Raw genomic sequence first — 25,645 nt, 5'->3', positions numbered from 1 at the left:
TGCTGTCGACACCACTCCTCTGGAGACTGTTTGTGGCAGGCAGGCCAGGGGTGTCCTGCCAATCTGCCAACGGGTTGAAATTTAAGAACCCAGACTCCCTCCCTTTTTCTCTTATCCCCTCTCTCACTCCTGCACACTTCACTCAGATCAGTTATTCTGGGCGTCTGCTAAGATTTATGCCACACGCTTGAATCTGTGCTCAAGCCTGAGACAGCTGGATAGGTAAGGAGCTTGAGTGTGGCCTTTGCATGGAGTGGATATGATGAAACCTCAACTTTCAATGTGTTTAAATGTCATTTTTATAGTAGTTTTGGTGTATGTGGAAAAAAGCCTGGTCTGAGAGATGCATGGTGAGCATGCTCCTGAATTAATTCAAAGTGCCCCTATAAGTCAAGTCTAAAGTACTTGAATATGCAGCTGTAGTAACAAATATGTACCACCACCTAAATAACTGTATTGGTGGACTAAATCTTAACTTCAATCTTTTTGACCTGCAAGATAAAAAATAGAAACTCTGGTGCTGCAAATAGCAAATCTGGAGCAACTAAAAGTGCCAGGTAGCTTGCAAAAGTGCTTACATAACAGTAATACTGAAATGTGATATCAGATAAACCGTAACAGAGCTTATAATGTGGGACTTGAAGGCATTAGTTTAGTTAAATTGAGCTTAAAATAGAGTAAAATATATTAGATTTGTCTGCACATGCACTCCGGTCAGACCCACGTGGAAACCCTTCGGGCAGGACATGCTGACGACAGTAGTAGATCACATGGCGCATGCGCAGACGCAGGCCTGCGCCCTGGCACAAAAAGCAAAAAGTGGCTGTGTAGTAAGGAAAACCCAGGCACAGACTTGCATCCTGAAGACTTTTAACACCTGCAGTGTGCCCTGTGTTTGGTAAATACCCCTCTGCCCCGTAAAGCATGACAAAAGCAGATCAGTCCTCGGCAGTGCACGCGGAAGCTCGCGCCACAGCCTGGCTTTCACTTTCCGTGATTTACGCCGATTTCGGATGATCACCTGATTGTGAGCTCGTCTGTGATCTCCACCCACAACGCAGACGCACGCAAACATCTCAGTGCAAACACAAAAGAGTCTCTAATGCAGAACGGTAGGCTCCCTCTCTGTGCGTTTGTGTGCATGCTGGTGCAGAAACACGGGGGATGGCTGGATGCAGCTCTCATCCCCTCCACTGCTCTCCTGTCTGTGCTTAATGGCAGATGCTTTTCGGCGCATTGCTAATCCGCTAAACGCTACATCGCCGTTTGTAGTTTTGAAGGCTGTAGAAGTTACAAGTAATGCTAAAACCGTTAGAGAAATCTTAAATATTAGTTGGTAAAGAGCGCTTTGAGGACGTTGGCTGGCCCTTGACTGCACTAACCTGTTGACTGCACTGACCTTTAGTCTGGTTGACCGTTTGTCCATAAGCCAAAGGTATTACTCTTAAGTTTAAAGCAGTGCAAAACATCAATGATGCTGGAGGCTGACAGCCCACTGCCTCCTTCAGGTGCAAAGCGAGTTGTACCAATATGTTGGTTAAAGGGGAACTCCACCGATTATTAAAATTTTCTGCTTAATTAAATAATTAAGATGTAAACAGTGTCTTTTTGACTGGTTTGATGTGAATCTGAATGCTCATTTCTAACACAATGAAGAGTATAATGCCTCTAAAAGCTACATTACAGAAAGCTGTTACAGCCTGAGGGCTGAGACGAAATTTCTAGATAATTCAGTTTGAAACAGTCATTCAGAGTTTGATGTGAAATGAGGTTGGTGGTTCATTGTAGAGACATTTTCCAGGTTTCTTTACAGTGTTGGTGATAGGAACCAGGGGTCATAATGTCTACAACGCAAATATAGCCATTTTATTTACCATCCAAAATGATTAGGGAACCTACGTGTGTCTTCTGAGTTCTGACACATAGTGCTGATAATGGAAAAATAGTGGTAAATTTGAAAAAATAGTAAAAACTGAATGTATCCGTCCACCGTAAATGCATTTTACAAAAAACAATGTCTCAGACAGCAGGCAATATATTTATATCAACGTCTTATAATAACTTTCTCTGAGGTAGCTTTTAGAGCCATTAAACACTTCTTAAAGAAACGTCTGGTTCTTGTCATCACAGATGGCTTGGTAGGTTTCTCTAGAATGGAAAGCAACCTGAATGATTTTGCTTACATCTTAACTATACAATTCTACAATTTTAAAATTTGGTGGAATTTCCCTATCAAGTCAACATGACTCTATAACAAATTGTGAGTGAGTCACGGTATCAGGGTTTCTAAGCCCGCTGAGTGTTTTTTCTTTATGATAGGTAGGGTTGGTGGGAGGGGGAGGTAAGCCATGATATTATTGGTGAATATTCTTTCCCGTCGACTGGTGCCTGGTGATTTAATCAAAACTCACAAGACATTTTATAGGCAGCCAAAACATTTTGAAACAAGAATTTGGTCTTTTATATGATTCCAGGTTGACTTCTAATGCTTAGACCATATGTACTGTACTGAATCTGTAGCTCTGTGCATGACAAGTGAACCAAGGTGACGTGTTTGGTGTTCTGTTTCTGGCAGAGACTTCACCATGCCCGCAGACGAGGTCCGCCAGAGGAAGGGAGGAGGTCGGAAGAAGTCCAAGAAGGGCAAGGGGAAAGGGCAGGGTGGCAGTGCCAATGAGCGGAGCAGCAGTTTAAATGGACATGATGAAGCGCCGCTGCTTCCTCCCATTGTGCCACCCAAGAAACCTGTGGAGGAGAAGAAAAGGACCGTTCAGGCCAAGACTGAGGAGGAGTCATCCATGGCCATCTGCCTGCAGGTGCTCTTCCCCTACCTGCTGGCTGGGATGGGGATGGTAATGGCAGGCATGGTGCTGGACAGCGTGCAGGTAGGACCCTTTCTGATGCTACTGCTGCTTGAATTTTATACTGATAGTGAATATATCGTTGCCGCCACAGCAAAACCTCATGGTCCCAGCTTTGAATTGAAGTTAATTGAACAAGATTTTTTTTCCAAGTCAGGATGGATCATTGTATTGAAGTTTCAACACAATATAAAGGGCAGCTAAAAACATTTTTGTTCCAACAGCAACTATGTAATATAAATAAACAGAATGTCGTTTGACTAGAGGTGCACAGTTTTTTTTTGCATATGACTGTATATGCAGGTCTACAAGAGGAGACAATACTGAAATAACTGAGGTTTTTCTGACTCAATTTTTTTTTGTTTTTAGTTCAAACCACACTTGGATGCATGTTGCATGTGTTTGCACAAAAACAGGAATTCTGTTTAACCCTTTAAGCTTTTAAAATTGATAATACATATAAAGATAATGATAACAATAGCTTTATTTAGATAGCACCTTTCGATACATCTCAAAGTTCTTTACAAAGAATAGAGCTACAATAAAAATCCTATACAAGAGGACAGCAGAAAATAAAAGCACAGAAACTCAGTGGGCCCATATGTGCTCAAACTTCAGTACCTAACTGTATTAGTTAGTTACTAATTACTTTAGAATCCATAATAACTAGTGTGTCTTATAATAATGAGTCTTACAAGCCATTTAGGAAACTTGTACAGGGAAGTGTTGCCCTCTCGCTCATGCAAAAGCCAGTGCAATGAGTTCAGTGAGAACCTTTTAGGCCAGATGTCACTGGGTTCGGCGCAGTGGAGTGGACAGAGGTTGTTATAGACTGATGTGGATGTATAATAGATGAGAGCGGAAGTGGTGGGGTGGTAGAAGGACATATGAGGATTGGATGGAGAGTTTGCTGCGTCACTGTTCTGTCCCAGGGCTCCCTCTGTGGAGCTGAATCATGTCTTTCTCTTTCTCTCTTTTTTTCCTCTTCCTTTCTGTCTTTCCCCTTTCTTCTTTTTCTCTGCCCTGTGTTTTTTATTTCTCTTACCGACACTTTCTCTCTTCTTTTTTTCTCCTTTTTCTATCTCCTCTTTTTCTCTCTCTCTCTCCCTCATTCTCTCTTTCACTCTTCCTTTCTCTGTCCTTTTTCTGTCTCCTCTTTTTCTCTCTCTCTCTCCCCCTCACTCTCTCTTTCTCTCTTCCTTTCTCTGTTTGCTCTCTCTGCTTTCTTTCTGTCCTTTTTTGCCTCCTCTTTCTTTTTTCTCTTTCTTGTCTTTTCTCTCTCTCTCTCTCCCTCACTCTCTCTTTCTCTCTTCCTTTCTCTGTTTGCTCTCTCTGCTTTCTTTCTGTCCTTTTTTGCCTCCTCTTTCTTTTTTCTCTTTCTTGTCTTTTCTCTCTTCCTCACTCTCACTTTTTCTCTCTTTCCTTTCTCTCTTCCTCGCTCTCCTTTCTTTCTCTCTCCTATTTCCGTCACCTCTTTCTCTGTATGTCCTCTCTTTCTCTCTCTCTTGCTCTTATTCTATCTCTCACTCTTCCTGTCTGTCTGTCTCTCACCCCTTTTGTGGTCTCTCACTCACTCTCTCTCTCTTCTCTGTCTGCCAGTAATCAGCCCGTTTACTGCCGATAAGACAGAAGTGCAGGCAGAGCGGCACGTCAGCCCGAGCTGACACTAGCACGGCTAGTAAGCTAACAGTGAGCTAATGCTGAACTAATACTGAGCTAATACTGAGCTAACACAGGACCAGTGGTAGGGGACAGTGAGGAAGGACAACAGCACAGACTGAGATGGCTATCGAGTACAGAAAGCGGTAATAGAGAAGGAGGGAGGAGGAAAAAGATGGGAGGAGAGGAGTGATTGGTTGGGGATGGAGGGGGCAGAACGGCTCACAGAATGGAGAAAAGAAAAGAAGATCTCAACATGTGTTTCTGTCAGCTGCTGAAGCTGCTGGACTTCTGAGCAGAGAACTGAACTACAGTGGGCGCATGTGAAGAGCTGAAATGGAGTGTCTGATGTGGAAACAGTGAGTCACGACAGCAGTGACGAAGTGAGGATGCCACATGCGGCACACAAGCACACGCGCATCTACCTCAAGACTGGTGTGCTCACACGGATGGTCGTGCCAGCTTGATGTTCTAGCAGCAGTCTGGGACTCTGAGGGAGCATCTCTGGGCACAGTTGTGTCCAAAAGACACGGAATTCAGTTCTTCACAGTTCTTTAAGGCTTGAATTCTTCACACGTGGAACTGTCAGCGTGGCATTTGACATCTGAGGGGAAATGGTCACGAACCAAAACTCAGGAGGACTAACAGACACACAGTGACTTACAGTAGCAGCTGTTCAAGAAGAGACTTTGGAAGCTAATGCTAGCAGCTATCAAGGCTTGATATGTTTTTGCTCGTTTTTGTAAAGTGAAAAGCTAAGGATTGTGAAAAAAGTAGCTTTACTTTTTTGTCCAGTGACAGCATAAGACATTTGAAGGGAAACTGTCAAAACTGGAAACCCAGGCTACTGACTTTGGGAGCTAGCATTAGCAATTTTCACTTGTATTTTGTAATGTGAAGAACTAAATGTTGTGAAAAAGTATGACATTTGAAGAGAAATTGTCATGAATGGAAACTAAGGGGGACTAACTGACTCACTGACTTTAGTTAGAATTTAATGAAAAGAGTTAGACGGCTAATGTTAGCAGCTAATAAAGCTGTTTATGTTTTCACTTGTACTTCGTAATGTGAAAAACTAAAAATCTGTGAAAAGTATGATATTTGAAAGGAAATTTCAAAAAAAAATCAGGAGTGGAAACTTGGGAGTGACTACTGACTCATTGACTTGCTAGCTGATTGAGAAGGACTTTGGAGGCTAACGCTAGCAGCTAGGAAGACTGCACACATTACAGTTTAGAATTGTCACTATAAGCTCATTAAGAGGGACTTTGGAGGCTAAAACTAGCACCTAAGAAGGCAAGGTAATTTTTTACTTTGTTGAAAACAGGATTGTAAAAGGAGCTTTTTCCCTTTCATTAGTCAACAAGTCAGCGTTACGTCGTGCATGGCTTTAGTGCGTGATAGAGACAGGAATGACCTTTAAATGCCTTAGTGGACGCAGCCCTCCTCATACCATCATCTGACTTTTTTGGGCCCTGTTCTGCCGATTGTACACTGTGGAGAAGAGGAGAAGGAACTGCTTCGTTTCATCACTCTCGGAACATTGTGTTATTTCATGGGAACACTGAAATCGTCTATTGGCTTTGCAGGAGTGACGCTGTCCGGTGTTAGCTTCTGCAGTTAGCTCACAGCTGTCATCAAAGTTTCTCCTGGTCAAGTGGGGGCTGAGCTACACTGCTTTTAGTTCTGAGTGTTCTGACCAGTTCCTCGAACCACAGCAAATCTTCTCTGAGCTTTCAGACCCCTGAGAGTCGTCTGTGCTGGGGATGGGGTAGCAGCGATGGTGGTTACACAGTTGGAACTGGAGCTGTGCTACCAGGGGAAGAAGCTGCGAGGCTTCACCTGTAAACTGACCCGGTCAGCTCATGGCTTCCTGCCGGAAAGCTCCTACCTCATCGCTGCCCAGGTCATCCTGCCCTATCTGGTCTCTGGGCTGGGCATGGTGGCGGCCGGACTCGTCATGGACGTTGTTCAAGTAGGGCTATTTTACAGTGTTTGGTGTAGTTTTTGACTCTAGTTGGAATGTCAGTACTGTAGTGCATCAGTTCTGGAGTAGCTCTGTCCTGTATTTTATGGTGTTTTATCTGTTTTAATACACCTGAGCCAAATAATCAGCTCATTAACGAGCCCTTTCAGCAGATAGATGTAGATGATAAGCGGGCAGGAACCAATTATACATTGTAGTTTTACATTTTTTGCCTTGGTAATGATCTTAGTAACTTACACATTATAACTGTACTGTACTTTTCAGTGTCAGGCCTGTCACAATAATTACATAATTGTCTGATTACAACTTTTTGAGGAGATCGCAATTATTTCCCACAGTTGTTGGCTTTCATAGTTATATGTTTACATTGCAACAAACATAATGTGAATTGGGTGCGTTTTTAGCTGTTACCAAAAAACATGTGAATTAGTAATGTTTGTTTACTTGATGACACCTTTAAAGGGTGGAAGTGAGTAATGTTTGTTTACTTGATATTTGTTAATAACACCTTTAGAGAGCAGCAGTGAGTAATGTTTGTTTATTTGATGTTTGTTAATAACACATTTAGAGGGCGGCGGTGAGTAATGTTTGTTAATAACACATTTAGAGGGCGGCGGTGAGTAATGTCTGTTTATTTGATGTTTGTTAATAACACCTTCAGAGGGCGGCGGTGAGTAATGTCTGTTTATTTGATGTTTTTTTAATATACCTTTAGAGGGAGAATAATGTTTATTAGAACTTGAGCTGTTTCTCTTGTCAGTTGGGAACTATTTAGTGTCCACAGCTGGGAAGCAGGAGATCTAATCAACCAATTTGGCTGCTTTAGGTTTGTAATTTAATAGTGTCATACAACAAATTAAAAGCAGACAATTAACTTATTAGTAATCTGTCAGTTATTTATTCAGTTATTTATATGACAGTTGATCCTCTGCTAAAATTGTATTAGCATTACATTAAATTTCTGTTTGTATATCCACTGATATACAAGCTTGTTGTCAACAGAAATGATTTTCTGCTCACCTCGTGCTTGGTGCAGTAAGCTTTTTGGAGCTGTTGAGGTTTGGCCTCCATACTGCTCATGAACAGTGTTGTTGTGTTTACATTGTATACCCAATCAGCTATTTTAATATATTTAAATCGAGTCAGTGGCTTTTTGGCTTTTAATTAAGCAATGTTTGTTTTCTGCTATATTGTGTTTTACAAGAGTGTGTATATAAGTTTGCTATATATAGATATATAGTTATGCACTGTGCAAGAGTCAGATAAAAGATTACATAAGAAAGGGAAAAGTTCAAAATGATATAGAGAAAATAGGCCTCCTATCAACCTGGTAGCTTTGATTTTTGAGAGAGAGGAGAAAATCAAGCTGCTTCAGATCTGAAAAAATCCACAGGTTTTTCTGTCCATCTTTACACTGTGAGAAGACAACTCAGCGCTATGGGTCTGAAAGAATGTGTAGCTGTCAAGAAGTTTCACTGAGAAAAGGAAATAGATAAAATATAAGAAATCAAACAAAGAAGGTGCTGGTGTTCTCAGAACAATGGACTGACCACCCCAGAGTCCAGCAGCCAACTTCAGATAAACCCCATCAGATAAATAGTACTTAAAGCTTTCATCTTTGAAAGCAGGAGACAATCAAGCTGCTTCAGATTTGAAAACCTCTACAGGTGTTTCTGTCCATCCTTCCAGTGTGAGAGGATGACTCAATGCTATTGGTGGACTGTCAGAAGCACAAAAAAGCAACCAACTTCTAAGACTGTACTTTGTAGGTGTGGAAAAATATCCCTGAATATTTCTTTGAAAAACTGAAAGCAAATCTCCCAAAAAGACTGGAAGAAAGACAAAGAGTGGACTCAATAAATACTGAAATTATTTATATTATTGTTAGTTTTGAGGCTTCAGTGTAATTTTCTGTAATGTTTTCTGATGCTGAATAATCAGTGGCTTCTACTTAATGGCTGTTTTGATTGAACATGTGATAAATGAAGGGTGGTCTCTGATTTTTGCACAGTGCTGTATATATAACTATGGGCCAAGTTAAAATGACGCGATATAACCTAATAATACAACAGTGTTCTAACAGCGTTAGGCTAGACTGGACGCTAGCCTTCGATCTCATTACAGTCCTAACAAGCTCGAGGTGAGGGTTTGTCTTTTGTGCCTGTTGTTTATGATGTGTGCGTGTGTGAGAGGAGGCAGGTGGTCTGGGCACCGCTCTAAGCCTGGTAATTGAATTGGGAGTGAGAGAGAAGAGAGGGAGAGTGTGGCCTGCGTGAGGAGTAGAGATGGGGGAAGTGCTGGCTCCCTGAATGAGGCTGGACGACGATGACGTTTCAGCAGCCTCATTATCAGTCCAGGACGCTGAGTGGGTTATAAATACCCACACGCTGACTGAGTGGCACCACATCCCTTATCTGTTTATTTAAACATCAGGGTTATTTTTAGAGGCTAGATTGTGGAACAGAGAACACTCAGCTCACTGACTCACACCTGCCAAAACAGTCAGAGCAATTTGGAGCAGACAGTTTAACATTTATTTACTCTTTGGACTGTAATTTTTTTGTCTAATGTGCGGTAGTGCTCTTCTGTGGACCACAGACAACACCATTAAGGTTTCAACAGCTGTTTAACAGATGTGTTTTTTCTGATTTGCACAGCCAGCTGTTGAACATCTATCTGAATATTGTGTATTGTGTGACATATGAGATCCTGTATGAGGTACTGTGCAGAAGTCAGACACCACTCTTCATGTGTTTAATTTTCCGGTCTAAATGGGCATTACTTTATTATTTATTCAGGAGTTAATTAAGGAAAATAAGCACATTTCTAAACCTGGAGTTCAAAAAATGTTTAAACGATTACTGAGAAAATGGGACTCCTAACCATGCAAGACGTGGTGGACCTCCAAACCTGTCCCCATCAGATAAACAGCACTGAAAGCTTTCATTTTTTAGAGAGAGAAGAAAATCAAGCTCCACTCTTGCTTCAGATCTGAAAACATCCGCAGGTGTTTCTATCTGTCCTTCCACTGTGTGACTGAAGACAACGCAATGCTATTGGTGGATCGTGAAAAGCACAAAAAAGGAACCAACTTCTAAGACTGAACTTTGGAGATGGAAAAAATATCCCTGCAGATTTCTTTGGAAAACTGAAAGCAAGTCTCCTGAAAAGAATGGAAGAAAGACAAATAGTGGACACAATAAATACTTAAAATATGATATTATATTTAGTTTTTGAAGCTTCGGTGTAATTTTCTATTATGTTTTCTGGTGCTGAATAATGAATGACTTCTACTTAATGGCTCTTTTGATTGAAAATATAATAAATGAAGGGTGGTCTATGATTTTTGCTAAAACCAAAAACAAGTACCCGGAAAAAAGTGGAAGCTGTAATAAAGGCAAAGAGTGGACACACTAAATACTAAATAAAGCTAGTTTTTCTGGCTTCTTGGAAATGTTATAGTATTTATGTTTTCTATTTTTTCTGACACTAAAAAATACTTAACAGCTGTTTTTGACTGGAAATTATATAAATGAAGGGTGGTCTCTGACTGACAGTACTGTATATTTTGGACATATACCCCATATATAATACCTCATATATTTGTGTATGAGGTGTATTATAGAAAATCTCCATTGCTATCATCTTTAATGTATATTACTAAATTGAGAGACCTGGTGCAAAAGCCAGGATGAACACTTGGCTTTAAAATGTCATAAAACATTGAGTTCAAGAGTTTCAAGAGTTTCAAGTAGTGTTCGACGATATAGCACAAATATAATGCAGTACTTGATGATACACGACCCAATATGCATGAAGATATTTAGCTTTACTAAGGTTTGATAAGTTGGAAAAGACTTATGAACTATGAATACAAAGATTTTTACTCAACATTTTGCATACAATTACACAGGACTAAATGTGTTCTGTTTGTCATGAAATATGCAGTTGGTCAGTGATCTTTATTACTGATCCACTGTGTTCTCTAAAAGGGATATAATTTGACAAATTTGTGATGTAATTTATACTAATGATAAATGGTAATTTTTACTAATGATAGTAAAAATATCATCATATTGTCCAGCCATAGTTTCACTCTGTATATTGCATGTTCCACAATGCGCAATGCTTCCATAGAAACAAAGGGGAGTTTTTGTCCTGCTTTTAATTTTAAGACGTTTTAAGTTTTAAATATATGAAGGCTACAAACAAGCCAGTGAAATTTATCCTTATTTTAGAGATGTGAAAGCATAATATTAGAATGATATATAACACACTCAGTATTGCTGAATTGACAGGACATTATATGCACCATTTTCCTCATGAATATTGTTGTGTGTATATGTTTTTCAGCACTGGGATGTGTTTAAAGTCATCACTGAGGTGTTCATCCTTGTGCCTGCTCTGGTTGGCCTGAAGGGGAATCTGGAGATGACCCTGGCCTCTCGTCTCTCCACTGCTGTAAGCTCTTTTAAAACTGTTCAGGTTTTAATTGTTTTTTTTATTTTGTCCTTGTTTTCGTTTTGACTCCCCAGTAGAAATAAATAAATTAATTAAAAATAAGCTGTAAAAACAGAGGGTTTGGGATTCATAATGGTTGTGATGTTACAAACATGAACACCTTTACATATAACAATCTGTTCAGCCTTCTTTCTCAGAAAATGGTATTAAACCGTCACTGGGGTGGTACCCTCAGGGATACATCTTCAGTGCATTTAGTTAGGGACAATAATTGTGCCATATTCCATTGCAGTTTATTTTTTCAAGATATATTTATACTGTGCACACTGTCTTGTCTCCAGGCTTTTAATTTTATCATACAGGTATGTACCCTTCCCCTGGGAAAAAAACTTGGAAGTACACGATTGGACCTTTGCTGTACCATTGAGAATATATTTACATGGTTTACCATTGACAGCATACAGTTATTCATGTTGAAGTTATTAGGAGTGCTTTAGCCCAGACTGCTTTTTGGACGACCAATACAGGGCTGAACAGGGGTCATACACATATATCAGTCTTAGAGACACAGTAACAAGAACAGCCTGTTTTATTCAAGGATTAAGGAGAGATTGGAAAATGGTCATAAAACTAAAAATAAAATAAATAAATAAATAAAATGCAGGAAAGATTCTGAATATTGGTCCTTTCACTCTCAAATCCCTTTTTACCTGCTGATGTTTTGTCTGTTCCTTTGTCCATCTGCATAGGCGAACACTGGACAGATGGATGATCCTAAGCAGCAGTGGTTAATGGTGTCCAGCAACCTGGCCCTCATACAGGTAAGTTTAGTTCCACAATAGTCAAGTCTTTATCTGCGTACAGCCACAGTGCTATTCATATAAAAGCAAGCACTACATCCTGCTGAGTGAAAGTGAGTGCAGCAATAGAAAGTAATCCAGAAAGCACTGAACTGCATGGCTGAGATTAGTTGTTCCATACTAATTGCCAAGTTACTGCAGATTTAGAAGAGTCCAGGTTTATTACAGCGCAGAGCTGCGTATGCTCGAGAACAGACGTTTTCAAAGCAGTGACATCGTGCAAGATTAAAAGAGATGATGGAGTACATCACACAGCATAATTTTAGATCCTGCACCCAAAATAATATCAGGAATGCTTTTGATGGTCCACTGTAAGTGCTTTAAATACCGTTGTATGCAAAGATTTGAACACATCTGGTGAAATTAAATGTTTTATTAAGTGAACACATCCTGTACAGAGGACAAATGTGTATGGACCAAATTTTCATTTATTCATATGGATCCTAAATTTCAACAACTTTACATTGTTTATTTAATTTAATTTTTAAAGAACTTTTTATTGTCTTGTAAATGGAGTTGAAAGATTTAGATTGATCATTATTTCAATTTTTAAATAAAAGAAAGTGCTGTTTCAAATTTTCATGTCACTACCGAAACACAAAAAGTTTTAGTGTGTAGGCGGAGCCTTATTTTAGCCACGCCCCTGTATTTTAGAGCAGGAAGTGAGGCTGCATCCCTGTCCCTCATGGCCACATGGTGAAGAGTTAGATCCCATTATTTCAAAGTAAATGTGTCCCAAAGTCTGAAAATCAGTGTGGCACATTCAAAATTTTAACTCTCGAAACACATATTTTCTGCAGTTAAATAAACCTTTTTGTGTTTCACCAAAAAACAAAAAAACTGTAACGATTTTTGTGTACATCTGTTCAAAGCTGTGTTTGCAGGTCATGTACTGGCTAATGTTTTGCTGAAAATGAGCTAAAATTGTCACTACTGAATATCACTGCTATTACTGGAACACTTGGTAAAGTTTTGGTCGTGTTATGATTGTTTTAGTAGTGACAAAATGAAATGTATAATCATTTGTTTTTTTATAGTTGATGACTCAAAGCAAAAGGGTTTTAGTCTAAAGTCCAAGTCAGTTAAAAGTCTGAAATGTGTTTTGAACTCTTTAAACTAACTCAGTAGCATGATTCAAACATGGAATTCTTCTGCAAATTATTGTGCAAAAGTGCAAAGAACTTCACTTAGAAAATTGACAAAGCATCAGGTGTGTTCTTCTGCACATGGCTGTATATGCTCACCCTGTTTTTAGCAGATGTGTAACTAAATGTCTGTTAAATTCACTTTACTTTTATATAACCCTAAAGCTAACACTCACTCTACACCTAACTTTACCCGCAATCCAAAGCCTAAACCTAGTCCTGCTCCTAACGCTAAGGTTGACTTACAGCTGACAGTTTTGATAGTGAGATTTTAAGCTCTGGGGGACCAACAGCATGAAGTGTGAGATGGAACAGGAGCCTCTTTTTCTGCCGAAGGGCAGAACGAACCAACTAAAAGCTCAGTCATGAGTCTAAAAGAACACTGTATGGTCATTAGTGGTCAGAACCCCTCTCTGGTGTTGAATGGTAATTTAATGACCTGCTCTGTCCTGCAGGTGCAGGCCACTGTGGTGGGCTTTCTGGCAGCACTGGCGGCCGTGGCTCTGGGAGCAGTGTCCAGGGGAGGAGTCGAACTAGACCAGGCTGCTGTTCTCTGTGCCAGCAGTGTGACCACTGCCTTTATTGCTGCGCTCTCGTTAGGTACTGTAACAATTACTACTGTACTCACTGTATCCACAAATATTTGAAATAAAAAAAATCTGCCAGAGGAAAGGCAGTTTTACCTGATAACAAATAAAAAATATAGAAACAGGTTAATTAATTTTACAGTATTCTTTGAACTTCTCTAATAATCAGAAGTATTAATCGTGAACTTGATTTAAGATCATTTCACACTTGCAATGTGATGTTTACATAAATGTCCAACAGAATAAATAATAAACACATTAATACAGAGCACAGCCACAAAGGGAATACCTATACCCAGCATTTTCAGGTTAGAGGAGAAGAAAAAATAAAACGTGTGAAATGTCTACTCTCTATGTGTGGTTTTATTAGTAATTATTATTATTTTAACAGTACTGTGATGCACTCAATGGCTGAAAAGACAAATCTGACATTAAAGGGGAATTTCATTGATTTTTTCAAAATATATGCATGATTTATTCGTTGAAATGTAAACAAAGTCATTCCGAGTGGTTTGAAGTAAAATGGTTAATTGTAGAAATACTAACTCAGATTTCTTTACAGTGGTGGTGATAGGAACCAGGGGTCACATTGTATACACACATATAGCCATTTTATTTTATTTTATTCATCCAAAACCACGGCTCGTCTTGTGTCTTCTGAGTTTTTTTATATACCGTGCTGGTAAAATAATAATAAATCTAAAAATAGTTCTTTTGGGAACTAATTTGCTTTACTACACCCTGCATGTACCTGTCCAACATTAATGCATAAAAAAAAACAAAACAAAAAAAAACAAAACCAAAGGTTTAGACCAAAACCTTTCTTACAATGAGTGTGTTTACATGTATTCAATAATCCAATCATGATCGGATCGGATTTGTGCAGATATCTGATTATTCAAATGGTCATGTAAACAGCATACTCCAGCATACTATGTGTTTGATCGGAGTGATGTCTAGAAATCTGATTAAGAGAGCTGAATTTTAGCTCAGTACTGAGATTTTCTAGATGATGTATGTTTAGATTTTCAGCTAAAGTGGCTCGATGCAGCATTAGGTTTGAGTTTTACATTACGTTTACGTCAGGTCTTAATCTGTGAGTTTATTGGCTGGTTGCAAAGCAGAAATCTGATTACTGTTCTGACTCATGTAGTTTGCCATTATCCGATTACTCAAGTGTATGTAAACACGTTGATCAGATTACTGACAAAATCTGATTTCCTGCAGTTATCAGATTATTAAGTGCATGTAAACACACTCAATGTCTCAGGCATAAGGCAGTGCCTTCATAACAACTTAGGTTTCTCTAGAATGTAGCATTTCACATCAAACCACTCTGAATGACTTTGGTTACATCTTAACTATTTAATTACGCAGGAAATTCCCTTTAAATTCAAGCTCTTGTGAATCACTCATTGTAATATCCAGTATAATTGTTCATAATGTCTTTATTATTCTATTGGTGTTATGTAACACTGCTGTCTCTGCAGGGCTGGTAATGATTGGTGTAATCATTGGCTCCAGGAAAGTGGGCATTAACCCAGATAACGTGGCCACCCCGATTGCTGCCAGTCTGGGAGACCTCATCACCCTCTCTCTGCTGGCCGGGGTCAGCAGCACCCTCTTTCACTACAGAGGTAAACAAATGCATTACTTAACTCAAAACAGCTGCATTCAGTGTTGAAGTGGCATAAACATGATTTTTTTTTTTACTTGAAATGTGAGATTTTTTTTCAGGGCCACCAAAAACAAATCTTTTCCAATCAGACTTGAACTATTTTCATATATGCTACTAGAACAGATTGATGAATTCATACAAGGCCATGTGAACATAATGAGAATAATCAAATTTGAATTCTTTTGTCGACCAATTGCTTTTACTTCATTTTGAAACATAGAATCGTCTTATGTACTGGAAAAAGTACAAATATAAAAATAAAGAACAACAAGACAAATAGTATTAATAATTCGACCAATTTCACTAAGTTTCTGAAGAATTAAATCATTAAAGTACAAACAAATCATTCAGAGTGGGTTGATGTAAAATGCTTTTTCTATAGAAATTTACTGAGGCAGAATTTTTCACGGTGATGGTGTTAGGAACCAGACGTCTGTAGAGTATATAATCCCTCTTAAAGCTCCCTCACAGAAAGGAGAAACATTAAAAGGTTATGAATACGCTGCCAGATTCCTGAGACATTGCTATACTTCTGGTTTGCAATACTTCAGATCTCTGGTTCCTATCACCACCACTGTAAAGAAACCTGAGTTCCTAGGTTTCTCTACAGTGAAAACCATTTCACACCAGAGCACTCAGAATGACCTTGTTTACGCCTGAGCCATTGAGTTATAGGTAAGTACAGAAGATAAGAAAAATATGCTTCCTTTAATTCTTTCCTCTTTGCGCACTTCACTGCCCATGTGCTTATCACCGTGGTCATCATCTTCTGTGGGCAGCGTGTCAGCAGTGGCTAACTTGATGATAAAATATGCTGTGCGGGTCCTCTAAGGGCATCAGTGGCAGATATGAGTCACTCACATGGGTTCACGTCTGTGAACTGTCAAGGGAGAAAGATCAGATCTAGGTTTAAAAAGGGAAGCTTGAAATGTGTATTTAGCAAGTGGGTTCTTATTGTAGTGACAGCAAGGCTCCAGTAGAGGGCAGTAGACACATATGTAGGTTGACCATGACCATGGTCCAGTGTGGGACTGATGGGTTACACTAATGTAATTACATTTATTAGACTATATATTTTCAATCTAAAAGGTTTTATCTTTCCTTCACAGAAAGAAGCTGCATACACCCTTTCATTTTACGCATGATAAGTCAATCACCTATGATTCCGTTCTACATTCCAGTCCCAGAAACACTTTCCTCAATTTTTTTTTTTAAGTGAAGAAAATTTATTTTTCAATAATCTTTTTTTTTTTCAATAATCTAATCCAGTGATTATCCACATTTTTGGGAATGTTAGAATTTTACTTTCAGCACAAAAATCCTTATTCTGAGCAAAGTGTCAGCAGCACTGCTTAATAAGCTGAAATACAGGACACATTAAATGGTCTGGTTCGTGCAGTTTGAACATAAACAGGGCTGTCTAGCCCTACTATTGACATGTTTCAGTTTCTTATCAGTGGTCTGATATCTATATTTCAGATTCATTTCTGGCTAATTCCACGTTGTTTAGGTGTTCTTCCATCACAGCTGCTGACTGAAAAGCTTGCTCAGTGGTAATGACAGTTTGGGAATTTAGTGTAGTCTCATCTTCAAAGTCTGACTAAATCACAATAACATCACGGTTATAACACTTCTCAACCAATCAGCTTAATAATTTCTAAGAGGATGAGAGAGAGGACATGACAGGATGGGAGAGCAATGCCACCTGAAGATAAAGAAACTGCAGCAGCAGTATAGAAAAGTAGTACATTGGCAACAAAATGAATATGTTCATTTTTCTCCATTCAAACAGAAAAGGCTTTCAGACGCATACTTTTCAACAAACCAATCAATGTCGAGTATAGGGAGATGCAGCTCACATAGGTGTTGATGACACAACGTAGATTTGCCTTGCAATTTTTTTACTGCGCTTGCAAAATTGCAATGTGAAGCCAAAACTATCTGGCTCAGTTGTATACAGTGTTAGAACAACATGAACCTTGGTTTGGACCTTGGTGTGGACTTTCAGGTGTTAAAACACAGTAAGATTCAGCCTTAGATTGATATTTTTATATACTGAATTCTTTCACGACAGTGTACTGTGTTTGAGTCATCCATGTTTAAAAGGGATTCTAAAAGTTTGTGATTGTTAAGAGTGTAGATTTGTATTACTGTCTGTATGTGTTTTGCTGTAGATATCTGGTACCTGTCTCCGTTGGTGTGTGTGTTCTTCCTCGTGCTGATCCCACTGTGGGTCGTGATTGCTCGGCGGAGCCTTCAGATCAGAGAGGTGCTGCGGTCCGGCTGGCAGCCTGTTATAGTGGCCATGTCCATCAGCAGGTATACAGTAGTATTTTATTTAGTTCCATATAAAAGAGAATGTAGTCAGTGTCCAAGGTATCCAAACATACATTGTTGCTGTCAAATCAAAATGTGATTACTTTTTTTACACCTTGTGAGCCAAGAGAAATTATCATAAATGCCTTACAATAATATGTTGTTACATGAATTTACATTAAAGTTAAGAATGTTTTTTCGCTCTCCTGTGAAGTTACTATCTTGAATATACACGGTTTGTTACAACAGACTTTATATGAGAAGAGAATAATCAAATTGTCATTTGATTCATTTGGTGTATAAAAAGAGGACATATATTTCATCTCATGGGTGAAGAAAGCACACACTCATGCAAAACATTGTTGAAAATAAACTATACATTCTCTACAGAGAACACACCTCTGCACATTTTAAAGTACAATTACTGTTTACTTGCAGAATTTAACATACTGGAAAAAAAAAACATAAAATGCGACTTGCGCAAAAATTGTATTATGTCTTTTATATGTTATTCTAATAATTAGAAATTGTGAACCACAGTTTGCAGAAAAATGCCGTATTTCAGTTAAATATATGAGCCCAGCCCAGCTCGCTGTTTTTCCTGTTCTTACTCTCCAACTAAACCAGACTGATAACTACGCAGGAACCCAGGACCAGAGTTACCCATCTTTCCCTGCATAGTGCACAACACAGGTCTTAAAATAATGGCTCAGTTTTACAGCGATTTCAGTAAAGAGTCCTGACACAGAGCTGCCGCTCTTTTCGATTTCTAACAACTAGCTGAAACCTGGTTAGACTACAGCTTGTGTTCACAGTCAGTGACGTATCTAGAACTCTCAGAAGGCCTAGAGTGACGTTTTTTCTTGGTCCCACCCACTACAGTAGAATGCCATTTTTAAATTTGTTTCCTCTGGAGAATGTTGAATTATATTTGACCAGGGGTGTTCAAACTTTTGTATGCATACACAAACATTCATCTAAAGTCTCAATCCCTGAAAGGCTGAAAGCTTTGAATTTGCCACACTGTTTTGTGTTTTATGGCATTATTCCACTAGAATAGGCCATAGTTTACTTTTTAATATCACTGTGACTCACCACATGTTTTTCTCACTTGGTTTCTTTCCAGCTTTGGTGGCCTGATACTCGACAAAACGGTCAGTGATCCCAACTTTGAGGGCATGGCTGTCTTTACACCCGTCATAAACGGTGAGTGGGTGTCAAAATATAAATGATTGTTTTAGATATTCACTTGTGGCTGCACATATAATACAGTGATGCTTAAAAGTTTTCTAAGCCGCTTATCCTTCAGGGTCGTGGAGGGAGCTGGAGCCTATCCCAGCGGTCATTGGGTGGAAGGCAGAAAATGCCCTAGACAGGTTGCCAGTCCATCGCAGAGCATACAGAAAACCAGTGTATATTTATGCAGAAATATAAAAAATTTTCACAAACTTTCAAGCACCAAAGTGTAAGCTTATTGGAAACTATGACACGCTATTTCTGTGAGTCCTTTGTTCTTGCTATATCTGCATCATACAGCCTGTACTTCTCTTTAGATGTGTGCCATATCTAGATAATGTCCAGATAGGATTTATTTACATTCTGTTTGTATCTGCACACATAAATGCCTCTCTGTTAGAAGTCTGTTTTGCATGTGCGGTCCCACGATACATGCAAATCCAAGGAATTCTCTTCTCTGAGCTCTGTATACACTACTGATGCAGTTCTGTTTGGAAGGGGTGTAGATTATGGACCTGAATAAACATGGCATCGCTGTTTTAACAAAACCTCTATATCCTAAATGCAAACTGTATAGAAGAAGGAAAGAGTGTTCCTAACGTTAATGTATGTCAATGTCACGAGATCTTATTCCAAGTAATTTTGGTCTGAGTGACAGCAAGTTTCTGTTTTGGCCAAAATGAACGGCCCTATACTTTGAAACCCTGCAATAAAGTGTCCTCAAATGTGCAAATTTCAATTGTCTGTAGAATGTAGCTCTTATTTTTAGAAGTAGTCCAAAAGCTGGCATGAAACACAACCAAAAAGATGCTGTTTAACGCAGTGGCCAGATGTTTTCTGGCCCAGGCTGTAGAGTCATGCTCCGCTGCAGGCTGCCTAGGGCTTACAGGGGTTTCAGTGATATATGAGTTGTGGTGAATGTTTGGAGTCAACAGTCTGGTTTAGATTTCCCTTCCCTGCTCGACTGCGTCTCTCCTCTGCCACACTCTCCAGCGCTGAGGCAGAGTGACGCAACGTTATCACTGTGGAGATTTCATGCTTTTTAGAGAACAGCAAAACAGGCGGGTAATGGCAGGCGATAACGCGGATGATGAAGACAATGATGTCTTTTATTCTTATTATCTTGATTTATATATTTTGACTTACGTTTGTTGAATTCATCTTCTTGTTTGTTGATTTAAAATTTTTTATTTACTGTTTTAGATTTTGTGAAGGTGCAGAAGGTTTTTGTTTTGCACTTTGCTTTAGACAGATAGTTTTTCCAGCTCATTTATAAAAGACAAACATTCTTCACAAACATAAGGAAAGTGAAGTGATGATGATTGAATAAGGCATTGATTTGATACCTCATTAATGGCTTTTGTGCTCGCTGAGAGAATGCACCGCCTACTGCTGCCAGCTTCACTTCGGCTGAATCAAAACACAGAAAAGCTATAAATCTTTAATTTCATACTTTGGTGGTGATGAAGAATGTGGAAAAATGTGTAAATGAATAATTATATCCTCCATAATCCCATGAAATTGCTTGCTTTGGATTTTGCAAACACAGTCGTGTGTTTTATTGCCATCATTAAGAAAACCTAATTGACTGTCTCTGAAAACTTTTATAGGAGAAGAGAGCAATGCCCTAAACTTAATCTGTTAATACATTCTGTTGTTTAAAAAATGTGTTTTCCATGCCTCTCAGGTGTTGGTGGGAACCTGGTGGCCATCCAAGCGAGCAGGATCTCCACCTACTTGCACTTCTGGAGCATGCCAGGAGTTCTACCCTACAAGATGAGGCAGCACTGGCCAAACCCCTGCGTGACCTTCTTTTCTGCAGGTCAGTCTCTCTATCAGTCAATTGGTGCAAAACTGAATGCCAAGAGAAGCTAATGTGTTCTACTCTGAATCCTCCAGGGTCAGATTTAAACCTGTTTAAACGAGATTTTCTTCACATCCAGACAATATTTCATTACATAGTGCTGTTTTCTTTTTAATTATCTGACATTATTTCATTACACAATCCTGTTTTCAAACAGTCAGACAATATTTCATTAAGAGTGCTGCTCCTTAAATTTCATATAACAAAATCTTGTTTTTTGTTTTTTTTTTAAAGATTAAAACTACATATTTTGTTGATTTTTTGAAAATAAATTAACACATACTGTACAGAGAACATGCTTAAATATGGCATTTTCTGCAAATTTAAGTTCACAGTTTCTATTCATTTCCTGATTTTAACATCTTGGGGGAAAAAAAACATATGTGTTTCAGTTTTTCACAGGGCACATTTTATGGTGTATTTTTCCCGCTGATATGTTAAATTCAGGAGATATTGTTAATCAACAAAACATTTGACCAGGGGCATCCAAACTTTTGCATTGGACTGTATAGAACCATAACAATTTAAAGAACCATTTAAATGTTGAAACTGATGTATATGGTTCTTTAAAAAACCTTTTACAGTGTAGCACCACTGTTGTTACAAGTCAGAGATTAGGTGTATTTATACAGCTATTACAGGGATCACCTGCCTGGTCCTGGAGGGCAGAGGTCAAGCACTGTTCTGTGATTTCTCTGCTCAGACACATTCGCTAAACTTCTTAAGCACTAAAACTGAGTACCTCTGGAGGAGCATTATTTTATATATGTTTGTATGCGTGTTTGCTTTTATGATGCTCAGGCGTAGTTCATTGACAAAGGTCCCATCAGGGACAATAAAGTATATTCAATTCAGTTTTAATCAAATTTAATTGTGGTTTTGGACAAAGAGGGACAGTTATGTGTTTAGCAGTGTATTTTCCTGCCTTTTCTCAGGAGTGAACGCAAAGTCAGCGCGAGTACTTTTCCTGCTGGTGGTGCCGGGACACCTCGTCTTTCTTTTTGCCATTAAAATGCTGCAAGGTGGCCACACTGCTATCACACTGGCCTTCACCTGCTGCTACCTGTGTGCTGCTCTTCTCCAGGTCAGTCCAAATGCACACACATAAACACATTAGAGCTGGAATAAATAGCTGCATTGACAGTTATGAGAAAGTGTGGCATTTTATTGTCAACATTGTATGAGGAGAAATACATTTGCATCATTTATTTTTAGCACTTTTTACGACAGGAGTTGCACCTTCAGAGCTCTTATAGAGTTGGGGGTAGGAGCTATTTTGGCAACACGTGGGGACCAACAGCAAATTAGGCAGGTGGTCGTAATATTTTGGCTTATCCGTGTAAAAAATGGCAGTGGTGCGATGGGGCAACGTGAGAGGAAACGGCAGAAGGTGTGATAGATTAGTTGAGTAATCATTAAGATTCAGTGATTATAGAAATAATCGTTGCTTGCAGCCCTCACACACACATATTCTTGCACTCTGTACCAGTATGTCACAATGATCCATCTAATTATGCAATTCAGTTTGGCTTTAAGCTGTGGAGTCTGGACTTTTAACATGCTCCGAAAACAATTCCTTGACATTATTAAAGTGAAAAAATGTGCCCTGTGGTTGTGTTCCTCATTATTTTGCACCACTGAGATGTGAGTGAGGTCCAAGGCTTTGTAATAAATATGTTGATGCAGCTGTTGAAGATGTAGCAGAGAACAGATAACCCTGGTGCTAGGAGAGAAGTGCTCTAACGTTCAGAAGTTTGGAATCACGGTTCAGTAGTTTAGAATCAGTATACTTTTAATCATATGAACTAATTCGGTTGCAGATAAAGGAATAAAATGATTATATATGCTCATCCTGTTCAGAGGTTTCATGTAATCAGTAGGGCATTAGAAGCTGTAAATATAAAAGACAAAATATTAGATGTGTCCAGAATGATGAACAGAACTGTAGAAGATTCTAGTGACAGAGAAAGCTGCAGAACATCAAGAATTACATTTTAATATCATATTTCAAAAGTGAAGCTCTAATCTCAAGGCAAATAACTTGACTAAATGAATGTAAATAGATAAATACAGTATATTACATATCATTTTATTTACTTTTGTCTTTGAAATATTGATTAAACATCTGTAAAAACATCTAAAACAAAAAGACCTTTTAGCAATTTATTATATTTAAATCCACTTTGTATGAGTAACTATTGTATATATAAAAAAACCTTGATATTATAGCATCTTATTCCAATTTTTTGAATACTATGCCAAAGAAGAAGGACTTTAGATTCTGTTTCAACTGAGAGTTCTTTAAGGAACCCAAAGTGATTCTTCTTCTGCATTACATCAAAGAAAACTTTCTGGCACCTTTATTTCAATTAGTGGAGTATGATTGATTGATCGATTACCATCCTCAGGTGGGCATCCTGCTCTATGTGGCTGACCTGATCGTCCGGCTGATGTGGAGGAAAGGCCTGGACCCGGACAACTTCTCCATTCCCTACCTGACTGCTTTGGGAGATTTGCTGGGCACTGGATTCTTGGCCCTGTGCTTCCGCCTGGTCATGCTAGTGGAGGGGCTGGGCCTATGAAAGGTAGCCCATCACCCCCAGGCCTTTAGTTGTACTCCATTAAAGCAACATCTTGTGGGCTAGCACCGGTGGTCACTGGGAGGTCAAATACGGGGGGCCAGATAAGAAAGGACAAAGACCACTGTTCTTGTGGGCTAGCCGGTTGTAGATAAATTTTCCTTGGGGACATTTGAAGGTAAACTTTGACTGACAGAGCGACTGTCTGTGTTAAACTTATACTGTAATAACTGTTCTGTGGATGTCGTCCTGTGGCCTTTGATGTTGCCTTCACACATACATCCACCTACAAACGTTGCAGGGCTTTTTAATCTAAAGGACTACAATAGACTATAGGGACTGTATCTGGGTCGTCCACTCATTCACTGTGCCACGTGTTAACTGAGCATAGTAGTGTTTAAAGTTGTGAGGACTTCAAAGGATTTACAGATTTCCATGAGTTGAAGGGTTGATGGCCATCAGGTCTGCCATCGCTCTCTCTGTTTTGGATAGTTTCCGTGATGGAAGGGATACTTAACCGTTAACTGAAGAGTGAAGAACGTTAAATGATTCAGAGCTGTACTGAAGCTCATTCCAGTGCTGGATTGAATTACAGAACAAAATAAGATTATTTCTCAAAGGGACCTGACTGGATGGGGGAGATTTGAGGTTTTGCTGCTAAAAATGTCACCATGAAGACTAAATATTCAAGTTTTTAGATTTCTTGAATATTCCACCATGAAGATGAATATTTTGAGTGTTCTTGACTTGCCTTTCAGTGAATTTATCTCACTATTTTTGCACAACTGAGAACTTCTATAAATTGTGACTGTCAGTCATTCAGGTTTTAAAGGAATGATTCACCAAATTCAAATATACACAGTTGTCAACTTTCCCCAGAGGTAGTCCACCAGCCAGGACGTGTCCAAGTTTTGCTTGTTTTGTGCTGAAGCTGCAAAGTTAGCATTGCCAGCAAGCACTAGAAGTCAGTAGTCACCCAAATCTTTTCTGTAGATACATCCCCAAATCTTCTCTCAAACCGCATCCAACTCCTTATTAAGGTTATGCAGACTTGTCAGTATGGTTTAAGAGACAGTACGACTTACTGCAAACTACAAAAATGAACAAAACTTTGTGTAGGCAGGTGTTGTGTCAATTTGACTCTCAGAATCAGTGACTCCAACACATGCATGCACATGGGCACTAAATTATGTTTGTGATTTATGTTTATATTTAACTTTAACATCCAAGATCAAACACACACACACACACACACACACACCATCTAAACTGCTTATCCTTCTGGGTCGCAGTAGAGTGCTGGAGCCTATCCCAGCTGTCATTGAGCGGAAGGCAGGATACACCCTGGACAGGTCGCCAGTCCATCGCAGGGCAGACAGACAGACATACACATTCACACACAGGGGCGATTTAGCACATCCAGTTGGCCTGACTGCATGTCTTTGGACTGTGGGAGGAAACCAGAGGAAAACCATGCAGACACAGGGAGAACAAGCAAACTCCACACAGAAAGGACCCTGGTCGCCTGGCCGGGAATCGAATCCAGGCCCCTCTTGCTGTGAGGTGACAGCGCTACCCACTAGCCACTAAGAGCAAACAGTTATTCATAAAAAGAAAACTCGAATCACGTACGTTATCTGTGGCATCCACATACCTGTGTACACACAAAGGGGATGTTTGGATTTTCAGTTTTGTCCATCGTTCACAGTAAATCATCATGTGAACCAAATACACCTTACAAATAAGTCCAATCGACCTTAATGAAGACCTGGATGCAGTTTGAGTGAGTTGAGAGAAGTTTTGGGGATGTATGTATGGAAAAAAATTGGGTGACTATTGACTTCAAGTGTTAGCAACATTAGCCTCGTAGCTCCAGTTTAGAACTAAAGAAGCAAAATTTGGACACAATGCCTTGGCTGATCAGCTACATCTGGGGTAAGTGGAAATTGTGTTTATTTAATTTTTTTCCCTAATTATTCCTTTAATTTTTACTAGAACAATAAACTGACAAATGCTTAGGGTAGATATGGCAGTTTTATTTCAAACACCTTAACTTGAATTGAAGTACAGGTAACCTCATTTGCATGCTTTTGTACAGTTTTATTGCTGCCTTCCAGTAAGGTTTTAATAATTTCACTGTTTAACTTATGTCTGTACAAAAAGTATTACATTTCACAAACTGAAATGACTTAGAAAGGATCACTCTAACACAGCGTCTGACAGTGTTCCCTCCAGTCCTTATAAACTGCGATGAAATAAAGAAAAGCTCTAAACAAAATCCAGATGGTTGATTTCTTCACTTTAGCCACATTTCAAAATAGGCTTACTGATAACACAAATCAAGATAACTACTATTTTGTGCTGGCTAGTGCACACAGCCATTCAGTTAATATTTCAGCTCTCATAATGTGT

General features: G+C 39.1%; 1 protein-coding gene across 3 annotated transcripts; it reads left to right on the top strand.

Annotated features, from left to right (window-relative positions):
* The first annotated feature begins 123 nt into the window (after window positions 1-123).
* Window positions 124-24,530, top strand: LOC118822722 (solute carrier family 41 member 1). 3 transcript variants are annotated; one of them, XM_036591963.1, is made up of 11 exons: window positions 124-222; window positions 2,576-2,885; window positions 10,861-10,968; window positions 11,718-11,789; window positions 13,429-13,573; window positions 15,051-15,197; window positions 17,413-17,557; window positions 18,681-18,760; window positions 20,478-20,612; window positions 21,590-21,738; window positions 23,063-24,530. In XM_036591963.1, exons 2-11 carry the CDS (start codon window positions 2,586-2,588, stop codon window positions 23,234-23,236), a joined length of 1,455 nt encoding a protein of 484 aa, XP_036447856.1. In that variant the 5' UTR covers window positions 124-222; window positions 2,576-2,585; the 3' UTR covers window positions 23,237-24,530. The 3 variants fall into 3 exon arrangements, with proteins under 3 accessions (XP_036447856.1, XP_036447857.1, XP_036447858.1); XM_036591964.1 differs by lacking the exon at window positions 124-222 and adding an exon at window positions 994-1,112; XM_036591965.1 differs by lacking the exons at window positions 124-222; window positions 2,576-2,885 and adding an exon at window positions 6,286-6,495.
* The last annotated feature ends 1,115 nt before the right edge of the window (window positions 24,531-25,645 follow it).

The sequence above is a fragment of the Colossoma macropomum genome, unplaced genomic scaffold (assembly GCF_904425465.1).
Source record: "Colossoma macropomum unplaced genomic scaffold, Colossoma_macropomum, whole genome shotgun sequence".
Taxonomy (NCBI): domain Eukaryota; kingdom Metazoa; phylum Chordata; class Actinopteri; order Characiformes; family Serrasalmidae; genus Colossoma; species Colossoma macropomum.
This window is presented reverse-complemented; position numbering and strand designations above follow the sequence as displayed.